Below are 26909 nucleotides of genomic sequence, written 5' to 3' on the forward strand. Positions count from 1 at the left end.
TTTTACCACCTCCTTCAGCATTCTTTGATTTCATGCATGCACAGTATTCTATAATTTAGATTTACTAGTATTTTGTCAATCCCCCATCATTGAACAGGTTATTTCCAGTTCCTTGCTGTTTCAAGTTATACTGTAATGAAGAGCCATGTGTATGAATCTTAAAATACAATACTGGTTATTAATAATTACGTGGGATAAATTTTTAGAAGTGGATTTCCTGAGGTTGGTTTTAGAGATTTAAAAAACAGCCCCCCAACCTGAGATTGTGTTGGAGTGAGGGCTCCATGGGGTGAGACCACACCTGCCTGTTGGCACTGCACTTCCCAGCATCTAGCGCAGTGCTCAGCATGCAGTAGGTGCTAGTATAATAAATATTTATTGAAGGGTCACATGAGTGTTTCCAGAGATGCCTGTACATCACAAAACTATGCGTTGGTCTACAGAGGTTGCACGGGAGTAGAAAACTCTGGCGGAATAGTACCAGTAATAAATGTATCCAACGTTGAGGGCAGGCAAGGATTGTTTGCTGCACTCACAGTCTAAGATTTTCCTTTTTTTTATGTTTCGTGAATGCCACAGGGTGATGTTTCTTTTTTATTCCACCAGAGGGCAGTGTTCCAAGGATTATCACAGGAAGCATTGTCTGCCTGCATTCAGTCCTTACTTGGAGCATCAGAGTCTATCAGCAAAAGAAAGGTTTGATTAAGTGTTAGGTGAAATCTTATTACCTGTTATAATGTTGTGGAATATACCATTTACTTATAGGTGCAGAAATTTAAAACCATTTTGGCAGTAGGATTTGTTGGTTTAGTGTGATTGGATTTTGAGGCCCTTTGAGAGAAGCTAGTACTTCATTATAGTGCTAAATAAAGACTACGCTATATAAGAGAATCCACTTTGCTAAAATACTAAAGATGGTACTTAGGGTAAAGGTCTCTTGTAGCCTTAGCAACTGGGGAAGTACTGCTGTTTCCCTGGAATACCAAGAAAGCATTTTCAAGGAAATGTAGCAATTTATAATCTTCCTCACAATGATGTTTTGAACAGTTGAACAGCCTAGCCTCACTTGGAGGAAATGAGCAGTCAATTTTGAGGACAATTGTGGCCCTTGGTTGTGTGACTATGTCATAGTCAGTTGCTATGACTACGTGGCTTACAGTTTTTCATCCAGAAAGGGATATGGGGCTGAAGACTGCTGGTGTGCGCTTCTCCCATAGCCCCTGGGATTTTTGTTTTCAGGTCGTGTAGAGCATGGTCAAAGGTGTTGCTCTGCTTAACTGTCCTCTTAAAATGCCTGTCGCCTACAAGGAGCGAGCCATGAGGGCTGTTTCTAGCCAGAGTTTTATTGCTATTTGAAGTGTTCAAGCCCTCTGAACCATTTTTGAATTCTTGTTTACAAACTTGATTTCTAACTTCAAGACTTTAGATAAATTAAAAAAAAAATCTCCCCACAAAAGAACTTGAAATCTTGTTGCTGAAAAAGCTGTATCTTTGTGACAACTATATTTTCCCATTCATGGAATGGAGAGTTGAAATGAAATTTTCATATGAGGACTAGAAATAAAGTTATAGATAGGCAGATTTAAGCTTTCAAAGTATTACCAAGTTTGAACTTTTACGTTTTTGGTAATGGGTGAAATTAGGAAACGTGTCTAACATTAGAGAAGTGATTAAATAAATTGTAGCATATTCCATAGAGTAGAATATTACATGGCCATTACATTTTTAAAAATGAAACAATAAAATTTAACTTAAACATGTTAAGGCAATAAAAAAGCAGAATATAAATCAGATATAGAATATAACTTTACATAATAAAAATGCATTGAAGAAAATATATAATCATGAAAGCTTTGGGGTGACTATGGATGATTTTTTTCCCCCACTCCCTACATATTTCTTTATTTCTCAGATTTTCTACAGTGAGCATGTATTTCTTAGATCATCAGGAGGAAAAAAGTGACCTAATTAAAAAAAGTTCATGTGCTTATGTCGTCTTCTACCACTGACCTCTCTTTTGAGGGAGGAGTGAAAAAGCCTTTTACTTATTCAGTCTTTTGCCCTCATTATCTGTAGGCCATCCTCTTTTATCTAGTTCTGTTTCCTCATATTATAAGGCGTTGGAGTACATTTGAGGAAGCCCTCAATTTGGTAAACATTAGCTTATTTGTTTTCATGGCTGAGTTTGTGTACTTTTGTCTTTCAACTTTTTGAAAGTGATCACTGTTAAAGAGTTTCTCCAGTTTTTTAAGGCAAGAAATTGTTCTTAAATTAAGCACCTAGTTTGTCAGCCAATCAGTATGATACTAAACATGATAAACATGGTCCTAAAGCTGGATTACAACAGCTTGAGTAAAGTAAGTCAAACCTATATGATACTGTTTTTGGCCTCAGAGTTATTAGTTCCTTTAAAAATAAAGCAAGAATTCAGACTATATAGTATTTCCTATTTATCTCATAGTCTGTGTTCCAGAATGCAAAGTGAGTTTCCATCACATAAGTCATACTTACATTGATTATGTTTATTAGAAGAGAAGAGAGAGAGAGAGAAACTAGGGAGGACTCATTTTGTTTAATAACCCATTTAAAATTTATATTACTTACTGAAACATAACTTTATCTTTTCCTAATGCAGTGTAAAAAATTTCATTAGAAATATTTTCAGAATAAGACTGTCTTGAGTAGCAGCAAGAAGCAGCAAATACAGCCTTGCTCTTAGTAATGTAAAGACTCTTTGCTGAAATGAGAGCTATGAATATTCACTATTTTGGGATTGGGTCAGAGCTTTGAGAACTTAGCTGGAATCATAAGACTCTTGTGGATAGGTCCTGAGAGGGCAAAAGGACACACAGGAACCTGAGGGGTGTAGATAGTGTTCTGTTGGTTGCAGGATAATCCAAAATGCTAACTCAAATCAGTTACATATGGGGGCTCCTTTTGTACTTCTGTAGAAATAAGAGTATGTTTGGTGTTTTGCATATTGAAACTGCTTTAACCAAATACTGAAAGCCTTGTTCCTGAAGAAGAACTAGAAAGCCAAGAGAGGTTAAAGTCATGCTCATTCTTTGAGCCTTTCTTTTCCTCTCCTTGGTGCTGTTAGGCTGTATCATCTCTTCTACTTCTGCCCCAGGTTGAAATAGTTTTGACCTCTATTTCTAAATGTGTTGCTTTACAGCCTTTTGTCTGACTTACTTCCTTGGATTTCCTAAGTAGAGCAGGTGACAGTGCTAATAACAATTTGAAGCAAGATTTTTCCAGATAATTCTAACATGGGGAGAATTCATTGCACAACAAAGGAGTATTGGCGCACCATAAGACCATAAACCTAGGTAGATTAATGTTGATTAATAACATGTGTTTTATTTGTTTCTATTTTGACTTAATCTGTGATCATATCCATTTTTCTTTCTTACAATTTAGACTCAGATTGATGGACAACTTTTCTTAATTAAGCACCTTTTGATTCTTCGAGAACAAATTGCTCCATTTCACACTGAATTCACCATTAAGGAAATTTCCCTGGACCTCAAGAAAACTAGAGGTACTTCATTGCCCTGGCTGGCACAGCTGGATGTGTTTTACCTGTCCAGATGCATCAGCACAGGTTTTAGGTTTATTTTATGTTCATCTGCAATTTTTTTTTTGCATGCCTTGCTTGCTAAATGTATTACTTGTTTATACTAAGCTGAGCTGTCAACATCCTAATTACTGCTAACTTGCTATATTTTCTTTATGAAGTGAGCTATATTTGTAATATAGCATTACCTCTCTTAGACTCTGCCACATATTACTATAACCAGTTGAAAATTGAAAAATCAGTATAATAACTGCTTTCTAAGTAAGTAGTAAATGTTAGCTAATTTGGATGATTTTAAATATTGAGTTGAGTGTGTCAATTTATGAAAATTTAGGAAGCTAGTTGGGTAAAATGGGAAGAGTACTTACCTAAGAAGCTTATCTAAGAGTTGGGTTTTGTTCCTGTTTTGTCATTTCTTGGCTCTTGTGTGATCTTAGCTGGCTGTTTTAGCTTCCCTACCCAACCTTCTTCCTAGGTAAAAATGAGCATAATCAGCTTGTCATGATACCTTCACCAGGTTATCAAGATCATTAAAAATGAAAATGAAAATGAACGAAAATGTGTGTTAAAGTGCTGTATAAGTTTCACGTGCTTAAATAAACAAGTGGTATAATTGTTAAAGCAGCTGGTTGTTAAGTAATCATGTAGGTAAGGTTCTTGGGTTGGTAGTAGATACTGAATCAAGATGATTCATTCATCCTAATGATTTGTCTCTGAATTAACAAGAGATGATTTCTAAAAGATCAAAGTAACTTTCTAAAATGTTGATCTTAAGCAGTTAAGGATAAACCATAAAATTCCCTCATTTCTCTTAATTACTTTCAAACTCATGTAAATTTTCTTAATCATTTCCAAGAGATTTCAGGTCTGATACCTTAAGTCACTGGTTTATATAATCAGTTAACTCTCTGTAATGTATTTGGGCAATTGAGAAAATAGTCACTCAAATTATTTTATGTGTTCTGTGGTCCAGAGGAACCCCAATGCAGGATTTTCAAGGGTAGTAGGATTTTAATTTTCTAATTACTGTGCTTAGTCAATAGTGGACTTGATTTAATTCACCTGAGAGCCAACAGGACTTCATCATGAAACATGAAAACATTTTGCTCTTTTTCTTTTCTTAATGCTCTCTCCTGTTCATCACAATGCGTTTTGCTGCTATAAAGCTTGTGTGTCATTCATATACTTTGTGATTTTTTTTAACAGGAGCCAGATTTCCTGATTTTTGCCTTTACAGAATACATACTTTTTTAAAAGCTTATTCTCACCAGAGGTTTCCATCTCCCAACTATTCTGGTTGATTTCCTTCTTTCCCTTTAGTGTGAAATGTGAGAATGATGCTCTTACCTTGAAGAATTCCCAGCTGCTGAAAGTCCTCACTTTATTTAAGTGATACGATAGAGCAGGAGTGATTTACTTTCTTTTATTTTTTTTCTAATTCATAATTTCTTGCTCCTTAATTCTAGTGTAGATCAACTAAGGTGTGAGAAAATGTCCTAAAATTGTGGCAAAATTTGGTTCAAAGTATGTTTCCCCCCCAAATATTATGAAGCTAATATAACCCTACTATATGGTAACTTGATTCTGTTTATTGCAGGCAGAATCTTTCAGGTATCTTGCAGAAAAGACAGCAGGCACAAAGAGCCATTTACTAATAGCTAAAAACTAAATACTAAACTGATAAAGAGAGATTTTTTTCATTAAGACCAGGGTCAAGGCAGTAAGTATTATGGTGATGTGTGCTTGCAAAACCAGGGTTGGAAGCATTTTATGCTTTGCTTTCTCCAGTCCGGCAAACCAAAGCAAATAAATGGTCTTTTCTTACTATCACTTAATAATACTTGCTATCTTTACTTTTAAACCTCTAACCTCTCACAACTAACGTTATGTCTTATTGCATTTGAACATCAATGAGACCTCAACTAGTACTTTGCATAGATTCTAGTTAGTCTGGAGGTTAAGGGGTAATATGTCCTTTTGGTGTTTTCTTCCTGCCTGACACATTAGTTTATTCACTCTGCTTCAAGTGAATAAATTTCTGTGCCAGGCAGGATCTTAACAAATAAGCTGGGTAAGTATGTGAATATTTTTTAAAAATTTATTTAACATCCTAAAAGTAAAGCAGCAAAATTTTAAAATGTCAGTTACCATTTATCATTTTTCTTTTTTTCTGTAAGTGAATAATTGAGATTAATAGTCATTTTGCAGTTCCAACTACTAGCAAATAACTCTGTGTGGGCACTGTAGCCATCACTGGCCCTCATCTCACTCTCATCCTTTCAGGGGGGTGAGTTGGTGATGATGAAATGGCTTTTTGCTTGTGGTGGTAGAGAACTAGTGTGTGTTACACATGGCTTCTCTGTTGAAACTGTACATATTCACTGGATGAGTAATTTTGTTTCACAGATGCAGCATTTAAAATCCTGAACCCTATGACTGTTCCAAGATTTTTTAGGCTGAATAGCAACAATGCCTTGATAGAGTTCTTGTTGGAGGTGAGAAGGAGTCTGTTTCATTGGTGGTGGGAGATAAAGGACATTCTTTACACGTGTGGTAATTTCCAGTCACATAAAAACAGGAAGAAATTGTCATCTTCTTTTTAAGGGTACTCCTGAGATAAGAGAACATTATCTTGACTCTAAAAAAGACGTAGACCGTCATCTGAAGTCGGCCTGTGAGCAGTTTATTCAGCAGCAGACCAAGCTGTTTGTAGAACAGCTGGAGGAGTTCATGACAAAGGTATATATACCTTGGTGCCTATTTGGTAAAGTTATTTTGCTTTCTTTAGATTTCCTTTTGAATTACCCTCTTGTGAAAACTGGAAGAAGGAGATAGTAAGCCCACATCTTAATGATTCTGTCTAGAAAATCACCATGTTTCCTATAATGGAAGCTTTTGGTTTATGGACTTTCAGATATGCTTGCAGAGTTTTTGTTTTTAAGAGGAAGAATGCAAATATTGCAAAGCTAGTTACAGCTGACCGTGGGTTAGCTATGTTGTGTTTATGCACATTGTAGGTTATCTGCATGTGGACTGGGACCCTCACTTTCTCCTGGACCTACATGGCAACAATGATAGTCGTGGGTGTCAGAGTTTCCTGTTACTTACAATGGGTGATTTATTTTCCTCCTTGTTTTACACACTATTTCTCTCTTTCATTTTGCATGGATAATTGACAATTGATGATTTTATATCACAGCATTGTCAACCACCAGATATATGGATTTAATGTATAGTATCATCAGTCCTTACTTAACATTGGCAATAGGTGTTGACTGTGACTTTATGTGAAGCTCCATATAACAAAACCAAGATTTTCCTCATCGGTGTTACAATGAAATGACGTTATCTGAAGACATGATACATGTCGTTTCACTTAAAGTCACGGCTTCCAAGAACCTATCACTTTAAGCGAGGACTGATTATATAAGCAGATATTACTGTCTGTCTATCTCTCTGTCTCCTAAGCTAAAATCTATCAGCTGGTGAGTACCGGCAAAGAAAAAAGCACATCATGGCTATTTTGACATTCTTGTTTCAACCTAATCAGTTTTTTACAATTTAAATGTTATTTATTAAGGACTTAAAGATGTTTAAAAAGTCTTGAATTTAACTTTCATTCATTAGTCCTCTACTATATGCCCCAGACTTGTATTAGAGAACATCATTAAAAAGAATAAAAATATGATGGCCCTTTTTCTCAAATTTGACTAGTCTTAACTGGGCAGACAGGATGTATCTATGAAACAACCAGGAGACAGCTTATAAGCAAATTGTTCATTAGTATCTTGCTACTGGGTCCAGCAACCCTGATGCCTGAAGCCTGTGATAAAGACGGAAGATACTAGTTTTAAAAAATAATAAAGAAGACCCAAAATACAAATATAGAAATGTTAAATAAAACAAACTACTCTTTTGTTTATCATTAGTGTATATTACTTGCTTAGTGGTTTTAGTCTTTTTACTCCAAGTATTTGGAATGTGTGTGTATATGTGTGGTTTTTTTCCCCCCCACCACAAAAATTTAAAAGGAGGATGGTAGAAATGTTTTCTCCCAGGTTTTGATTTTTAAAAAATGGTATAAATATTGATACTTTGTAATTTGTAATTACAGTTTTCACTGAAATTATCCTTGTTAGAAAACCATCTGGTAGATTGTAATATGTATTTCTGGGAGAGGATCCACATTAATACTGGTGGGAAGTATTATAGATGAATATTGTACAACAACAGGACAGCAGAATGAATCTTCTGAAATAAACAAGTTGATATAATAAAATCTAGGATTAAAGCATTCTAGAACAGTATAGTTTTTTTAGAAATCAAGAGAATCAAAACTCACTGATACAGTTGTCCAAGTTGGCCTTAGTATAAAGGTAAATCTGGTGTAACTCTGCAATTGTACATTTTGGAAGACACCAGATACTATAAACATTTAAAAAGGAAATAGCCAGGAATGGTGGCACACACCTGTAGTCCCAGCTACTTGGGAGGCTGAGGCCAGAGCCTCAGGAGTTTTGAGGGAGCAGTGAGCTGTGATTGTGCTACTGCACTGCAGTGTGGGCCACAGAGTAAGACCTTATCTCTAAATAAATAGATAGACAGGTAGATAGACAGGTAGATAGATAGGTAGATAGTGGTTTAGATGGAAAACCTTCCTCCAAGTCTGAATAATAAAATGGTTCTCTGTGGACATGCTACACATGTATAACGGGGATCCCTGAACAGCTCATGGACCTCTTTTTATACTCCTTTACTATGGGGTTGGGAAGGGAAAGGCCTTGCCTCTCATCATCATGGAGAGGCCAGTCTCATCCCACCCCATCAGTCTGTGCCGCCCTTGTTGAGAGCACTCGCAGTTGCTTCACTTTTCCTCTTTCAACCCAGGTTCCTCACTGCTGCTCAGTGAGTTTCTAAGGACTGAGCATCCCTTTTCTTGTTGTCTTATTCCAAATTCAGGTCTCTTCTTGTCCTGTTGACAGAGAGTCAGAGACAAAGATTCATGTGTATACACACACACACACACAGGCACATGCACACACACACGCACACACACACCCCTAGGGTTCACACAGATAAATGTGTGTTCAGTTAAGACATTGCATCTTAGAACTTGTGGACCATTTTTCACTTTTTACCTGGTGATTGTTACTAGCATTCTGAATAGCAGGGAAAGGGTAAAAGATTTTTAAACTTTAAAATGATTTTTTTCATTTCCTCAGCATTAATCACCTGCAAGTGCAGAATCTCATGCCTCTTTTATTTATTTAGCTTTTTATAAGGCAACTAGTACTTGTGCCATTATAAATGATTGCAGGAAAAACAACAGCCATAGGTACAGAAAAGGAAACATTTCATCTTTCATTTGGACGTATGTTTGTAGGTCTCAGTGTTTACCATTAGGATGTAAGTGTCATCAACAAAATGTCCCCAGCTTGTTTGTAAGTTCAGACTGATTTTTTAAAATGTATATGGATTGGCATAATAAACCGTGTTCAGTGCATAGAGAACAGTTTTAGGTTGTCAGACTTGTTTTTAAGACTAAAGACTTGGGGTATAATTCTGATCCCCTTCATCTACTTCAGATTGGCTTTTTTGTTTATGTAGCTTCTTTCTTGGCTCTTCTGGGTGAGATGCTTCCTTTTCATTAATTCTTACTACACCTCTGGTACCTGGAGTAAGGGAAGAATCTTCATTTCACAGGTTGAGAAATTAAAGTTTTGCAGAGTGTCCATGAGCTTTCTACAACATCTTCACCCGTCTGGTTTCTTCCTGATTTTTGGTATAACTAATGGTCTTTCCTGAGAAAAATAAAATAAGTACTATTGATAGAAGACCATATATGCTCTATTGCCTCATTTCCTGCTCCTGAAAAAATCTTTTCTCTCCAAGTATTAATATTTGAATGGCCTGAGGGAATATAATAATATTCCAAGTGTTGAGGGTAGACGTTCATAGGAAAACAGTTGGCTAAGATTATTTTCTGTCAAAATTCAAAAATTGTTGATACTTTTTTATTGTTCTAGAATTCCATTGTGCAGAATATTGCTTGAAACAAACTCTTAAGTAGCAGGTGCAGTAGAAAGAGCCCTGGTTCCCCCTCTTCACCTCCTGACTGAAATTGTTGGCTAATCAGTTTCTCCAGGCCTTGGGTTTCCAGTCTCTGTGGTGGGGAGAGATCTAGCATCCATCCTCCCTGTGTGTAGTTACTGCAAGGACAAAGAAGGGGATATGTGTAAAAGAGTGTTGTAACTGTAAAATGCTGCAGAAATGTTATAGCAAAATATGACAAATTTGAACTGAAGATTTTGCTTTAGTGAAAAATATAAATTAAGGCATTTTAAAGGAAGTATAACTTTAGGTTTCTAGCTAAGCTAAAAGCATTTTCTTCTGGTAGGACTAGTTTATGCTAAAAACTCAGACTTATATGTAGAAAATACTTATTTTCCTTCAAGCAGTTTGATAAAGTATTACAAATTTATTCTTAATATTCCCTCTGAAGTGTTATCAATTTCCTCGGTAACACTATACGTTTAAATTTTTTTCTTCACGTAGTGCATGTAATAGAGTTTGACCTCTGAATTTAATTCCTGCTTTCAAGTAGGTATTACCTAAAGGAAAAGCAAGATAGACAAATATGTAAATATTAAACTCTATGTACCAGTGTCATTGTGAGACAGTGGGTCTTTGCTCATTGTGTAGGGTTTTAAAAAAAAGATAGGGCTAATTAGGGAAAACTTTTGAAGTTTTTCTTGAGGTTTGACTTAAAGATAAGTAAATTATTAGGGTAGCAATTAGAGATGAATATACAAGTTTGTATTTGTTTTTAATATGAGAATAATTATAAACAGCCTAAATATATGTCTTTGTGAAATTGGTTAAATTCTGGAGCAATCAGTAGAACAGGAGGCAGCCATTAGTTTAAAGCTGTTGGACATGGAAAAATGATCAGAGTATAGATTTAAGTGGGGAAAAAAGTTCACAGAACATTATATTCCCATTTTTGTAAATGTGTACACATTAATATTTATATTTTTATGTTGGAAAACATTTAGGACAATATACACTAAAGTGTGAATGTGTTTTCCTCTCATCAGTGTTAATAATCTCTAGTTATATATATGATTTGTTTTTAAAAGCTGCATCTCACAATAAAAAAAAGGCATAGAGAAGAATGGAGTGAGAGGAAGAAAGGGGTGACTTTATACACGTGGGCAGCAAGAGCAAAGGCCTGGAGTGGTCCAAGAAGAGAAATAGAAACTAGAAATAAAGTAGAAATGGAGAGAAGGCTGTAGAGATTTGAGGTAGCATTAAGTCAAATCTGTCTCTGCCCATCCTCTGCATAAATATTTGTATGGCCTTTTGTGTGAGAAATCTGCAGAGTTGGTGCTCAAGTTTTTCTAATGAGACTTTCCAGTGAGACCGAGGCCAAGGCCGTGGCCTAGATCTTTGGCTCATGCCTATCCATTTAATAAAAATGTTTTATGCAATTTCTGTCTCTCACCCTCGCCAGCTACCCCTTATCTTCACCATAGTTTACTATCTTAGGAACAGTCTTGCCCAAGCAGCTAAATGTATTTTTTTGGATTTACTTCCCTGTATTGGTGCTGAGGCATGAAAAGAGACGAATAGAACATGGACATTCAAGTCTCTATCTTTAGCACTGGTTGGTCAAATGTGCCTCTTGATAGTATGTGAAAATCTTATTTGTTTGTTTTAATGACATTCTCTCTGCCTATGATATGATAAGAAAAAGAATCCTCTGGTATGTAAAAGAGATTTTTGTCCTGCTGTAGTGACACTTTTCTAATAACATACGATAACTTAATATTAATATAACAGTCCACTTAAAACAGACCCGCTTTGTGTTGACATTTCTCTAGGGCTTCATTTTTGTCTTCCTACTCTGCAATGTTTCAGGCAGAATGCCTCAGGACTTTGCTATGTTTTTTGCAAGATAACATATGCCTTGGAATCACAAAAGAAGTTATGCTAAAAATGTCATTAGCTGTAAAAGATTATGAGATACAACACATTTTTATCATCATTTGATTATCATTCTGTTTTAATAGGCTTAAATGGTGTTGAGTATCCTTTGAGAGCAGTACCAGTTTAATTTGTCACTAGTGAAATGAAACTTTTTTCTTTTTGTCTCCTCTACTAGGTTTCGGCATTAAAAACAATGGCCAATCAGGGAGGCCCCAAATATACTCTATCACAGCAGCCTTGGGCACAACCAGGTATTCTGATTTTACTATTTTGGATTTCTTTGTTAGGATGTTACGAATTTGCATTTATATAGTCCTCTCTGTGACAGCCTGGAGTTGGTTTTCCTACTCACTCTGGGGTGCTGCGATCTGAGTTAATGCAGTCTGAGTTAATGTGAGATTCAGTTTGGAGCTGACAGGTCTTAATTGGCCAGCACTACTTGCATTTCAACAAGCATTCCAAGGAAGGAAGAATTTTAAAAAAAAATTAGCCAGTAAAACATAAAAAACGCTTAGATGAAAACACTGAGTCTGCTGATTTCTGTACACTCACTATTCATTGTGTTTGAGCTTTGGTGAAAATCCTGTTTAATATGATGATATTATGGAGAGAGTACACCTGTTTTCAATTATATGCAAAAATATTGGGCCACTGTTCCACATTTTATTCAAGTTACATCATCTACTGATATTTTAGATTGTTTGGAAAAAAATTGTAAAAATTGAGGTTTGGGAGTTGACAGGCAATATTTTGGTCTGATTGGCAGATGTATTTGAGATGTTCCCAATCTTAAGTTTTCTTAAATGTACATCTTTTTGTGCTAGAGGATTTTTTTTTTTTTTTTTTTTTTGGTCTTTAGCATTAGGTGTTAGACATTTAAAATCATAACTAACTTTGTGGGCTATTTTTGGTATGTTTTGTAGCATTTTAAGTTGCCATTAAACCAGAATAAATGATTTTTTTAAATTGGTATTTCTGGCCATCCCCTGGCCCCTGTTGTGATAGAGATCTTTTGAAACTAAAAAGGGCAAAATGGTGCAAGAATCAGTGTTTTAATTATGAATAAGCTGTGTCCAAGTTGGAGTGTAGCTTTTCACTCATAATGAGAGAAACCAAAAAATGATTCTGGCTTTACATCCATGTAAAATTGTCTGTCTACAGGCACCTAATCTGGAGTCAGCTTTTTCATATGATTGGTTTTCCATATTGAAAGAATGTTATGTCTGTCAGGTATTCATTTCCTTTGGGAAGAAGGATTGTAGCCATTCTAAGCCTCCAAAATATTCCTTTATTATTAATACCTCAGGTTAATGTGAAGTTGAACAGAGAAATTAAAAGAGTAGCATGTTGTATCTCTTAGTAGAGAGTTGTCAAGTGTCTTTGAAAGGAAGATAGGATTTTATTTCAGAGATTCCTCATGTGAACTTTGATGATGTCAATACAGATTTGAATATGATTTATTATATTGCAAACTTTGTGACATGTCTCAGGCCTTTGGTTTACTGTGATGAAGACAGGGAATGTTCTATTTTATTATTTTAAACATTTGTGTTGCATTTGGACTTGAAATCTTCGACATCTTACTGAAAGAGCACACTTGATGCAGTAGTACATTCTGTCAGAAGACAGAAAATCAGATTCTTTTACTGACAATACTGGAAATTCTAATCATGGTCTCTTGTCGTGTTAACTACCTAGTCTCATTCCTCACAGTCAAGAAGCAGACTTTTCAGTTCATAACTCAGCATGGCTCTTGAAGGAATTCTGATGGTCTTTGGATTAACTGGAACCTTTGGCTCAAGGTTCTAGTTGCTTTTATAGGGCTTATTTAGAAATGGGAGCTGATTTTTGTTTTGAACATTTATGTAAATGAAACTCTTGGGTGCAATAAATCTTTCTTAAAATAGGCAGAAACCAGCAAAAGGCATAGGCATATTTAGTATAGCTAAGCTGAGGCTCTTGATGCATAATTAATGCATTGTTCTTTCCCCTTTGGAAAGATCTGTTCTCTCAAAATAGGGGCTGTCATTTTCTCAAGTGCAACCTTAATAGAATTCACAGTGTTAGGTGTATTGTGCTCTTAAGCACTACTACAATTGTCATTAGTAAAGCAGAAGTAGATAAAAGGAAACTGACAAAAGGACAGATTGAAATAGGGCTTGCTGTTTTGTCACTTAATCCATTTCCTTTCTTTCTAGGTGAGAAGATCTTAGTGAATATAGCAATGACAGTTTCATTTTATTTTTTATGTAGTAGTTGTATCTTCTCTACCATTTAGCCACAGCAGAGGTGTGGAGTTGGTTTTTCTTGATCTGTTATACCTGAAGCCCACACTTAAATGTCAGAGAGAGATTTATGGGCCTCTTGGGGTAGGAGCATGGAGGACAATTGAGGAACTGTCTTGGGCCCCTCTGCCCTGGAAACCCAGGATTACTAGTTCGTGCACACTTGGGAAGGTTCTTGGGGATCACTGCATCATAAACAAACTCACAGGACAGTGAGTTATAAATTAGGATGCCCAACTGTTAATTTACTCTGAGACTATACCCTTTTTAGGAATTAGAGGACATGCCATTCACTGGCCTGCACACCCACTTTCTGGTTGGGCTCTGAAAACCGATCTAATGATCCCTGCTGAAGTGTGTTAGTGATGATAGAACCAGAGCCCATAGAAGTAAATGTCCTGAAGGAGGTTTCATCTATTTCATGAAAAATAAGCAATGTCTGGCTTTGTTTGTTCTTTCTTTTTGAGAGCATTGGCACTTTCTTACCCTGCTTTACCACAACTCTCCTCAATTTAAAAAAATCTATTTTTACATGATATAAAATTTGAACTATGAAAAGGTATAAAATGAAAAGTAATTCTATTTTCCACCTTTAAACTAGTCTTTCTCTCAAAGGTAACGGTTATTACAGTTTCTTTCCCAAAATTGTTGATATATATACTAGCATATGTGGACTTAAAAAAATGTTATCCAAATGAGATTGTACGATTCACCTTGCTTTTGTTACTTCTTATGTATATTGGAGCCTTTCTATAGCAGCAGATCTAGCTCTATCCATTCTATTTATCAGATACATAGAATGCATCACTATAGCATGATTTCTTTTGTAATTCTATTAATGCAATTCTCTTAATTTGAATTATTTTCAGTTGTTTTTCCATATACTCCTTAATAAGTGTTACTATGCACACACATCTTGGTATTTTATGAGTATATCCATTGGGCAAATTTCTAGCAGTAGACATGTTAGAGGAAAGAATATGTGTATTTTCAGCTTTTCTAGATATTGCCTAATATTCCTCCAAAGAGGTTGAACTGTTTTATAATCCTATCAACAGTGGCAAAGATGCCTGTTTCCCCACACCCTTGTCAAACATGGTTATCCACAATCTTAGTAATTTTTGCCAATCTGTAAATATCTGACTGTTTTAAATTTGCATTTCTTTAATTATGAGTGAGGTTGAGCATCTTTGAAATTATTAATCACCTTTTCTTTGTGGCTTTCTAGGTAATTTCTTCTTTTAAATACTTTATACAGATTACTACTCTTTCTTTTCCCTGTAGCTCCTTCAAATACTACATGCGGTTACAGTTATTTTAGTTACAGTTTTCTGGAATTCTGTTCTCTTTCTGATGATACAGTATAAGAATGTAACAAATGGGTATTTAGTTCCCTTCACATATGTGTGGATATTTTCTGAATGATCTAAGTAAGATGGTTAGAGAGCATCCCTTACTGTGAGTCAGTTCTAAAAATGAATAAACTCATTCATTATGAAGTAATTCTTCCTACTATCTCTCTGAAAATGCTGGGGGAGTTTTTCCTGCTGCCTTAGCCCTAGGGATTAGAATTTTGTATATAGTAGATATTTAATGAATGTTTATAGGGCTTGTGATTAAACTTGATAAATTAACTAGAAAAATGAAAGAAATTCTTCGGGGAAATAAAGAGTCTTTTCTTTTGCTATTTTTTTTCTCCTTTATTCCCCTCTGAATTAAAATGGAAATGTTTATTCTCTTTTTCTTTGTGACACTAACGAGGTTAATTTCTTTCCAGCAAAGGTTAGTGACCTTGTGGCAACTGCCTATAAGACAATAAAAACAAAGCTGCCTGAGACATTGAGAAGTATGTCCTTGTACCTATCCAATCAAGATACCGAGTTCATCTTGTTTAAACCTGTTAGGGTGAGTATCATGATAGCTTATTTGAATGTTGGCCAGCGACTCCAAGTGTTCTTGCCTCATCTACCATTTTCCTTTTCCTGAAAGCATTTAGACATGTTGATATACTAGTCTAGGGAAGTTAATTAATATTTGCTATGATTCTTGAAAGGCTTACAAATCCTGCGTCAGTCTGATTATATCTTTTTTTTTTTTCACTTTCACTTTGTCTTAAGTTTTTTTGTTACCTCTGAAAGTAGAAATTAGTAAACAAACAAAACAAAACAAAACAAAATCAGACCCTTACATTGCATGTGGCCCAACACTCAAGAGAGCAGCATTTCAGGAATTATGCCCCATTTTACTGGTGAGCAGTGGAAATAAATGGCTTGTAGTGGTCACCAAGGGATTAAATGTCAGAGCAAATTTAGGACTCATAACTTCCAGTTCTCTGTTGAGCTCACATCTTTACCCAAGGCGTTTGTTGATTTTTAAAGTGCATTTTATATGTCTGGGAACTTTATTATCTTTAGTGTAAGAAATTGCTGCTGAAGTCTCTTATTATTCTCTGGGGGGACAGGGCTTGCTAGAGTTTAGTTTTTCGAGGAGGTATTATCTGATAAATCTTCATCAGGTTGTGCCAACATGCAAAATATTAAGTGTAAATTATATGTCTTTGGTAATATGATGAAAGATATATTTCCTCTACTCATTTTGGCAAATAACATTACTATTTAACATTCATAGTGCTTCTTTAAGATAACTGTATAGTACTTCATGTTTAAGATGACTCATGTGACATGATCTCCTTTCCTTTATAAGAATAATATTCAGCAAGTCTTCCAGAAGTTCCATGTTCTGTTAAAGGAAGAGTTCAGCCCTGCTGACATCCAGGTCATTTCTTGTCCGTCTATGGAACAGGTAAGATCCTTTTTACTTCTTGGGTTCCCTTGGGATTTTACTTAAGTAGAAAATGTCTTTGGGCAAACATATTTTTAATTTTAAAAATTACACATTATTTTATTCTGATGAACAAGAATTCAAACTTTCAATTCTTCTTTCAAACTTTTGGGGGATGGTTTTAGAATTTTCAGTTGCTTTTTAATCCTGTCTGGTATTGAATATTCCTGTGTTTGAGATGAATACGTGTTTGTGAAAGACTCAAATGGTGGCATGTAGCTTGCTGAATAATTTTGTTTAAAATCGCGTAATAAGAGCCCCACATTTTAAATGAAAAAAGTCAAAGTTACTGAATACCCATTATATATTACGAATAGCCCGGAGCTGTGGAGGATATTTTATTTCTGGTCTTAAGTTTAGTATAGTTTAGCAATTTAGTATATGGTAAGGACTAGAGAGTGTTGGGGGGAGCAGTCAGGCTAGTGAGAGGCTGATTGGAGTGGGTAGAGCCTGGGGGGGAAGAACTGGTGATGGTGAGTGTGGATACATCTAGTGGGGAGGAGAGAGAAGGGGTGGGAGCTGGAGGGGGAAAGGGGCTCATTTTGTTTGTTTACCTGAGAAACAGGTATAGAAGGGGTCATTTTTAAATCGAGATATAATTCATATACGATAAAATTCACGCTTTTCAAGCGTAGAGTTCAGTGGTTTTTAGTATATTCACAAAGTTGTGTAACCATCACTACTATCTAATTCCAGAACATTTTCATTACTCCCAAAAGAAGCCCATTAGCAGATTCTCCATTGCCCCTTCTTGTACTAGTCTACTTTTTGTCTCTATGGATTTGTGTACTCTGGATAGTTCATTAAATGAAATCATACAATACATGGCCTTTTGTAACTGGGATACTTCACTTAGCATTTTTTCAAGGCTGATCCATGTTGTAGCATGTATCAGAACTTCATTTTTTTAATGGCTATATATATTCCTTTGTATGGATAGATGGGTCATATTTTAAAAAGATACTTTTAGTTCTAGGGTTGTACAATCAAAATATTTTTTTATGTCATTTGAAGTAATTTCTATGATTATACCACTAATATTTAGAGATTTTTTTCCTGTTTTAATTTTTTTTAATTATGTAAAACATTTCTGTGATTTCCAAGTCAGAATTGTAGAACAAGGTAAATTTGGAGAAGCCTGGCTTCTCCTTCCCTCCCCTCCAGCCTTTTCTCTCCCTCGCCTATAGATAACTTTTTTTTTTTTTTTTTTTTGGGTTTTGGTTTTTTGGGTCTTTTTTTTTTTAAAGATGAAGGTCTCATTGTGTACTCCTGGGCACAAGCAGTCCTTTCGCCTCATCCTCCTGTAGCTGGGACCATAAGCATGTGCCACCACATCTGGTTTTAGATAACTATTTTTACTAGTTATTGTATTATCCTTCTTTTTTTCTCTAAAGACAGAGGAAAATGCATACTTATGTGTTCAAGGGGAAGATTGAGAGAGAGGGAAAAATATCCTGGGTAGAGAACGTGGGATGGAATCTCAGGAATGGTCAGGGCGGAGCCTTTGCTAGGCACGTGGGCGTCCAGTCATGATAGGAGGAGAAGGCCGGGCGTGTGGGCAGATGTGAGAAGTAGTGGATGTGATGGGAGCTGGTGGAGACTCTCCTGAGTGCTTCCTGTTTCTGAGTGACAAGAAGCAGGGTCATCGCTGAGAGGGAGGAGGGGAGGAAGAGCTAGAGGTTTGAGGAGGAAGGATCACTTGAGTTCAGTGGCTTTGAATCCAAGGGAGCCCATTCACCCTGGTTGTCTGATTCCCTTTTTACTCCAATTATAGTCAGTTGCATGAATGTAGATATAGAGTAGCTGTATCATACAATCCAATATATGGCAGTACACATTTTTTTGTAAGTTTATTTTATAATTTCAAACTCACAGAAAAGATGCAAGAATGGTGTGAGGAGCTCTCACATGTCCTTTCCCCAATTTATGTTTTGCTTCCTTTGGTTTATTCTCACTTGCTCCCACACCCCCCACCCCCTGTTAAACCGTTGGAGAGGAAGTTGGGAAACATTGTGCTGCTGTACGCCTGAATAATTCAGAGTATATTTCCTAGGAACAAAGGAATTCTTCTACACTACTCCCATACAGTTATCAAAATGGAGACTCAATGTTGATTTAGTGTTAATCCACAGTTCATACTCACATTTTATCAATGTCTCAGTAATGTCGTTTATAGATTTTTCCCTCAGTACAGGACCAGTCCCAGATTATGCATTGCTGTCAGGTGTCACATCTCTTTAGTTTCTTTTAACCTACACGGTTCCATGGCCTTTCTTGAGCTTGACAGGCCAGTTATTTTGTATCCTTCTGGCACAGATTTATAATAGAGTTTAGGGGGAAGATCTTGATTACCAAAGCAGCTGTACCATATAGAAGGGTTCACAGCCAGGTCTATTTACCTGCAAGTCCCCCAGGCCTGGGTGACAGATGCTCAGTGTGCAGGCTGACATTCCTCTCCTGTCACCACCATGACCTGGATCTGGTGTCCTGCCCTCCTTTACAGAGTGGGCAGGTCACTCCTGCAGTTGCTCAGAGCTGGTGTGTGAGCTGAAATTCACTTGTCATACCTGTTGCTGAGCATTTAAAAATCATTTAAAGAATTCATCTTACACACAATTCTCCCCCCAACACACTTGGCATAGAACAAGGTGCAATTGATTATGTAGACATCTTTCTGTCATTTGTCAGTGTTTGTATATAGTTTTGCCATCATCCTCATTGGATTTTAAATATTGACGGCCTAGATTTGGGGATGGAGGGTCACTCTCCACAGGGGCTCCAAATGCTCAGTGCCCAGCGGTGGCTTCAGAAATAGACCAGCATTGTGGGCCGGCCTGTACTTTACAGCCGTGTTCATTGGTCTCATAAAAATCTTGGTCTTTTTCTCATTCTGTTTTTGAGGCTCTAAACAACTTCTCTTGAGGATAGTATTCCATAGCAGAACTAACCAGCTCTTAACTTTGCTTTTCAGCTGAGCCTTGTGCTGTTGGTTTCTAAGTAAGCAGGCCAGTCGGGCTGTGCACATACATGGTCCGTCTGGGAGGAGAGGGCTGAAAAGTCTTGCAGCCTTCAGGACACTGAGGAATGTGGGAATGTCCCTGAGAACCACATGAGCATGCTGCTCAGTGCTGACTGCAGAATGAAATACTGGCAGAGCGTTAAGAGATCGGTGTTTCCCTTCAAAAAGCATCAAAATGCCAAAGATTAATCTGTGAGTGGTGATAACTGCCTCATTTATTTAAATGGTCACAAGAAATGTAAATTTTTAAGAGATAGCTATGGCAGCACGGGGTGAAATTGTTCCTTGCGAAAGATGTGCAGTGAAAATAGGTTACAATAAGTAGTGCAAAGAACTTTACAGAGGTACAGCTAACTAGAAAGCTTCTAAGAGTAAGGTTTGCTAAAATGTGAAACACTGCAACACTTTTAACCACTGAGCATTCCACAGTGACTATTTTTTTTATTCCCAGAAATACAATTTCTACACTCCATTTAATGTAGTGTTTCTCCTATCATTTTGAAGTTCAGTTTGGAGTACACTGGTTGCTTCTGAGAAGAGATTCTGCCTTTCTGGGAACTCAGGGTGTTATCTTTCTTTCTGTTTGATGTGAAGTAGTTTAAAGATGCGAGGACCTGCTGCAAGACTCCAGTGTCTGCACTCCCTGAGCTGCTGAGGTACAGAACGCTCCAAAGTGGGGCCCGGGTTCCTCACGGTAGATATGTGCAGGATCTTTAATGAGGATCTTCACGGTACAATAGTCAGTGTTTGTGAGTGCAAAGTACCAATTAGGTGTCTTAAATCTGGCACATAAAGGAGAGAAGGAAACCTGAAGAATAGTGTGTCTCATGAATTAAGATAAGGGTTACCGGCCTTCTGTACACTGCCTTTGGTCTTAGCAGTTCTTTGAGAAGCAAACGCTGTCATATCCTGTCTATGCATTCAGCCGGCGGTGCTGCATACCAGCCTTGTGGGTCTCCAGCCCTGCTACAGCAGAATACGTTTTACTGACAAACACTGCCCACACCATAGAACTACCCACACCATGTCATATCAGGGATCATAAAATAAATTATGTACACCTATGAATTTTCCCACAAAGTCCTATTTCCTGATTGGATTGGTTTTGCCTCCAGTGTTATAGTAAATGTAGCCTGCTTATTGGTTCAACAAGAATTCTGAGTTATTGAAACACTAGTCTAGAGGGGGGACACTGCAGGGGGTTCTTGAATGGGACCAGCAGACCCTGTGGGGCAGTCGGGGCCTGTAACTCATTAGCCATGACTGAGGCCGCACTTTTCTGCAGGTGCACATGCGTCCGATATCCTGATTTCTGTTATGTGTTAACGGGTCACTTGTTTTTCACTCAGTTTAAATTGGTGACGGATGTTGCTTGATAGAGCTTATTACTCTATATTTGGGGAAGGTAGGAGATAAGAGGGTCCATATTCTTTCTTTGCCATGAAATGAATAAATTAGGAAGATTGTATTTGCTTTCATGTCACTGTTTTTAAATACATGTTTAATGAAATAAACTGTAAAATATCCAGTTTTTTGTATTATATGTACATTTGATTTTTTAGTAGCCTTTCCAAAGAAATGAGGGCATGATTATTGTACAGTAAATACTGTGACTGATTTAATTTGATGTACAGAGAAGAGTGTGTTCTTAAGGATAAAACTATTTAATGGCACTCATCTTGTGTTTTGATCTTTTATTTCTTGAAACACTCAAACACTTTACAAAGTGCTGGGTAGGTGATAGGATAGTGACCCAACTTGTTTGCTAAATGAATATTTGTTAAAATCTGTACAGTTTCAAGTGTTTACTTCTACAAAGCGTGTACATACTTTCAAATAATTAATTTAAAGTGCTTTATATTATTTGGCTAGAAATTGCTGTTTTTAATAAATGTGAATTTTTTAAAAATAAAGATTTTTGCTTCCTACTTTGTCTTCATGTGTCTGGTATGCATGTCACGTATGAAGATAACTAAGCCAGGGAATAGCACGGGCTGGGGCTTGGGAGGTTGCTACTGGACACAGCAGGCTTTTGCAACCTCTGCACTATTGATACTTGGGGCCGCGTGATCTTCGCTGTGGGGGCTGTCCTGTGCACGCAGGATGTTCAGCAGCATCCCCGGCCTCTCCCCACTAGAAACCAGTAACGCCCACACACCAGTCATGACAACCAACCAAAATGTCTGCAGACGCTGCCATATGTCCCTGGCAGAGGGGAGGAGATCACCACTTGCTGAGACCACTGCTGAGCACATTTGGGATTTTTTGTTCTTTTTTTCTTATGGCCCAGAATATCTATCTTGGCAAATGTTCCATTCATTTGAAAATACTGTATATCCTGCAATTTTAGGGTTTTCTGAATTTACTAATCGGAAAATTCAGGAACATTCAGACTATGGTTCATTCTATAAAATAGCTGGCCTTAGACTCTTTACCAAAAAAAAGTTAGTATTATGAAAACAAGCAAACCAAATCCATAAGCGGAACAGTCTAAACTGAAAAATGACTAAAGAGATGTGACAATCAAGTAAAATATGTGAACCTGGATTTTAAAAAAAGCTATTAGATATTTTAGGGGGACAATTAGAGAAACTGAAATATGGACTACATATTAATATTACTGAATTTATTTTTTTAAGGTGTCATAATGGTATTGGGATTATGTAGGAGAATATCCTTATTCTCTTGAGATGGATGCTGAATTATTTAGGGGTAAAATTTAGATGTACAATGTCATGATGTCTGCAACTTACCTTCAAAAAGTTCAGCAAAAGAATGAATATGTGTGTATATCTGTGTTTGCATACACCAATAATTAAAACCCACTTGGTTTCATTTAAAATATGTAGAAGACGGCTGGGCGCAGTGGCTCACGCCTGTAATCCTAGCACTCTGGGAGGCAGGAGGATCGCTCACGGTCAGGAGTTCAAGACCAGCCTGAGCAAGAGCGAGTCCCGTCTCTACTAAAAATAGAAAGAAATGATCTGGACAGCTAAAAATATATATAGAAAAAAATTAGCCAGGCATGGTGGCACAGGTCTGTAGTCCCAGCTACTCGGGAGGCTGAGGCAGGAGGATCGCTTGAACCCAGGAGTTTGAGGTTGCTGTGAGCTAGGCTGATGCCACAGCACTCTAGCCCGGGCAACAGAGCGAGACTCTGTCTCAAAAAAAAAAAAAAAAAAGAAAAGAAAATATGTAGAAGAGCCCAATCTTGTGAGAAAAACTGTTTTAGAATATACATTTAAAAAACCTGGAAGCTATATGCCAAACGTTTAATTGTAGTTTACCTTTGAGGGCTCATTTATGAAAGATTTTCACATTTTACACTAAAATTCAAACACTAGAGAAATGTCTAATAGTGAGAACATATCTATAAGATATGTTTTTTGAAATCTTTTATTTTAAAAAATACATACAGACAATTACCAGGCTGTACACTGGGTTTCCAGCAGCTGCTTCTTTTTGCAGAAATTCAGAGCTGAAGAACAGAAGATAGATAAGCTAGTAAAAGAATGACCTGGGCCAGGAATGGTGGCTCACACCTATAATCTCAGCACTTTGGGAGGCCGAGGTGGGAAGATGGCTGAGGCCAGGAGTTCGAGATTGCAGTGAGCTATGATCAGGCCACTATACTCCAGCCCCGGCAACAGAGTGAGACCCTGCTTCAAAGAAAAAAAAAAAAAAAAACAACTACAGTAGAAAAGTGCTCCAGAAGGAGAGCAATAAAGTCCTTTTCTGAGAAGCAGGATCTCCCATCAGCATCCCCAGGTTCCTTTAACTAATGGCCCTTTCTTGAAAACCAAGATTGACTATTCTGTCTTACTCAAAAGGAAACAGCAGAAGAAAACTGAAAGATACAGTGTTGTTAAACCGGGTGGGAAAAAAATTTGTGTTTACTGCTACTACAATAATACTAAATTTCAATACAATTATTTGTGCTGACAGTGCTCAGGAAATTGGCAGTTTTGCAAACAAAGAAGAAATGAAATTGTCTTTTAACTAATGAAGCATTAACATACTTCAAAAATGTCTTTGCACAGTAATTCTCTTGCCAAAGGAATTCACACAAAACTGGGGAAATCTGAGTAAGATTGGTGAAGTATATTAACGTCAATATCCTAGTTGTGATATTGTGCTATAGTTTTAAAAGATGTTATTATTGCAAGAAACTGGGTACAGGATTCATGGGATCTCTCTGTATTATTTCTTACACCTGCATGTGAATCTACAGGTTATCTTAATAACCTTTAATTTACCACACAGCTAAGTGGTAGTGCTGAGACCCAAACCGAGGGCTGTCTGGGTGCAGGGAACACGCGCCTTGGATTCCAGGGCAGGCTTCTTCCCGTCCTGGTGCACGGTGAGGGGCGGTGGTGGGGCGGGGCCGAGAGATGGCTGCAGGCTTGGTGTGTGCTTGGGGGCTTCTGTTTTTGATGTGCGGCAAGGATGGGGTTTCCCTGCACCCTGGGCACGGGTGCAGAACCAACCGGGCACTCAAACTTTGTGGGTGTGGGAGGGGAGGCTGCCGCCGGAGTCGCGGATGCCGCCTACGGCTCGTTACCTTGCACCCAGGGAACTGTTGGGCTTTAGGCCACCACTCACCAGCACGGGGCGACAGGCAGCAACGGGAGGGACTGTGGTGCCCCTGCCCCTGCCAGCCTGTCTGCTCTGGTCCCAGCTCAGCTGTGCAGGATGGTCTGGGGGTGACGAGACACTCGGTGAAGGTTGGCGGCAGGCAGTGGAGATCATCAAGAAGGCGGTACTCGCGTGTCACGTGTCACAGCAAGAAACGACCCATTGCTAGGCTGAGCTGGAGAAAGCGGTTTCCTATACAGTCTTGGTAGAGGCTGGAGCTAAGGTCATCCTGGGAAGTTTAGGGGTGTCCCGGGGACGTATAAAAGGTACCCTGCGGGGGCTGCCCAGCTCAACTCCCCCATTTCTGGAAACTGCCATCCCTCCCCCTGCTCAGGCATCTGCCGGGAGCCATGTTTATAAGACATAGCCCCACTCTCGCTTATCACGCTGGATTGGACCAAGGGTGGTCTCCTCACTCAAGTAGGGCCAACCAGAGACCGCTGGGGTCTTTTGAGAGAGATGGAGACACAAAGCCACAGGAATGAGATGGCTAGAAAGCATGTCTTCAGGACAAGGTGAACGTCACAGAGATGAGAATGTCACTGTCGTCCTCCTGGGCTGCAGGCCCCAGGCTCCCACCCTTTCCTCGACCCACTGCATCGTCTATCCGGATCCGTGCCCTGCTGTCCAGGTTACGCACTGCCCGTTTCGCTTTAGCTGCTTGAGCTAGTAACTGTTAGCAGTGGCCAAAAGTCCCAGCCATTGGAGGGTTGTATTGGGCTCCTGGTGTGGAGGACAGGGCACAGGCTGGTGTGGCTTTGCCATCTGGGTTTCCCTCTGCCTTGGCAGGGGTGGACGGGGTTGTTTGTGATGAGGTTGGGGTTGGAGAGAGCCTCGGGTAGTACAGGAAGCATGGGGGGTCCAGGTGCCAAGCCGTCCTGCCCCTCCCCTCCCTCAGCCTTAGGAAGAGGCGCTGTGTTCTGGGGGTGCTGCCCAGGTAGGTCTGCAAAGCCAGGAGCAGTGGCTGGACTCCTGGAGGCGGACATGTTGATTTGGGCCCAGTCAGCAGCAGCCTGGTGGCCGGGACTGGCCTCCACAGCTCCCTGAAATGGGCACTTTGTTGTTCCCTGCAACAAAGTGGAATAAGGACAGCAGCATCTGGGGAGGCCTTGAGCTGTTGCGATGCCCTGGGGTGGGGAGTCATAAAATCCCTATGTTGTCACCAGAGCTATGCCACTTTGTAGTCCAGTGGGCTGGAAGGCCAACTTTTACTACCACTTACTAGTATGTGATCCTGGGGGGTCATTTAACCACTCTGAGCCCTGGTGTCCCTGAGAAAAGACTGCCCAAGTCACAGAGCCCCACGAGCTAGAACTTGCATAGGCCCCGCCTGGGTCACGGTAAACAACAGCAAGTATCCCGATGAGAAAGGCCTGAGGAACTGGTTGGGGCTGTGCTCTGCAGGCCAAGGGAAGTGGGGACACTAAGCCTCACCCAACAGATGCACATTTGACAAACACCTCCCTGGAGCTGCCCAGGTATGAAAGGAAGGGCCAAGCTGACAGCAATTGGAGTGGCACTTGCTGAGTGGTTTCTATGGGCCAGGCGCTGTTCTAGGGACAGTGTTAAGTAGCTTAATACTCCCAACTCTGGTGACAAGTACTATTTCTAGATCCTTTTTACAGATGAGGAAACTGAGGTCTAAAGCTATTTGCCCAAGGGCACACGGCCAACACGGGGCGGAGCGAGGCTTTGAGCTCAGAGAGTCAGTGTCCTGAGTTGAGGCAAGGACTTAAAGCCACGGAAGAACTTCTGCATAGTGAGTGACCGGCAGGAACAAGCAGGACGGTGTTTACGTGAGTCACCCACCATAGGGACAACTTGCTTCCAGTGTCAGAGCGGACCGTTAAGGCTTTTCCCTGCCCAGCCACAGATTCTGTCAACACCCCCTAAACTTTTTTTTTTTTTTTTTAAACCAGAAGTCCCAAATTACCAACCAGCTCTCAAAAGACATAAACAGGTCTCTGGGGTTGTCCCTGGAACGCCTGGGGACTGCCCCTTCCCAAGACGTTCAGCAGTTGCCAGAGAAGCCCTGGGAAGTTTGGGTGTGACCACCCCAAAACCAGGGTGTAGATGTCCTCTTCTCTGAGTTACAGTTTGCATGGTAGCAGCACCGTGGTGGCGTCTGTGAAGGTTTCCAAATCAGAGATAGACAGAAAATTCAGAATCCTGCTCATTTTTCCCAGAAGGACCCGGGTCTTCCGACTCACGGGGCCGGGATCCGCCTCCAGGATCGCCGTGTTCTTCATTTTGCTCAGCACCTCCGGGAGGATGAACTGTGGGGATTCACGGAAGGCTGGGTGAGGGTCGCCGCGCCCTCCGCCCGGTGCTGTCCCAGTCTTCCCCGGAACCTTCCGGAGCAAACCTGTGCTCCTAGCCCTGCCACCACCACCTTCCTGCTGCTTCCCAAATACACCCAGTTGGCCTGTGCTTTTTGTCACATGACTGCGGTGACGTGGGCTGGGGCTGCAGTCCGGGCTGACCCCAAACTAGAGGAAACCAGCTCTGCGCCCTGGCACGGCCTGCCTCCCGAAGGGGGCCCTTTCCTGGGGGTGTGGGGCTT

General features: G+C 39.1%; 1 protein-coding gene across 1 annotated transcript in view; it reads left to right on the forward strand.

Moving 5' to 3' along the window:
• Window positions 1-21639, forward strand: part of COG3 (component of oligomeric golgi complex 3) — a 59620-nt gene extending 37981 nt beyond the window's left edge. Inside the window, exons 16-23 of the mRNA XM_045567257.1 lie at window positions 607-696; window positions 3421-3541; window positions 5984-6072; window positions 6182-6316; window positions 11742-11817; window positions 15629-15756; window positions 16555-16653; window positions 19664-21639. Of these exons, the coding sequence (XP_045423213.1) occupies window positions 607-696; window positions 3421-3541; window positions 5984-6072; window positions 6182-6316; window positions 11742-11817; window positions 15629-15756; window positions 16555-16653; window positions 19664-19693 (768 nt within the window). The 3' untranslated portion in view covers window positions 19694-21639. The remainder of the gene's footprint in view (window positions 1-606; window positions 697-3420; window positions 3542-5983; window positions 6073-6181; window positions 6317-11741; window positions 11818-15628; window positions 15757-16554; window positions 16654-19663) is intronic.
• Window positions 21640-26909: the final 5270 nt, after the last annotated feature.

Source organism: Lemur catta, chromosome 13 (assembly GCF_020740605.2).
Source record: "Lemur catta isolate mLemCat1 chromosome 13, mLemCat1.pri, whole genome shotgun sequence".
In the NCBI taxonomy this organism is placed as follows: domain Eukaryota; kingdom Metazoa; phylum Chordata; class Mammalia; order Primates; family Lemuridae; genus Lemur; species Lemur catta.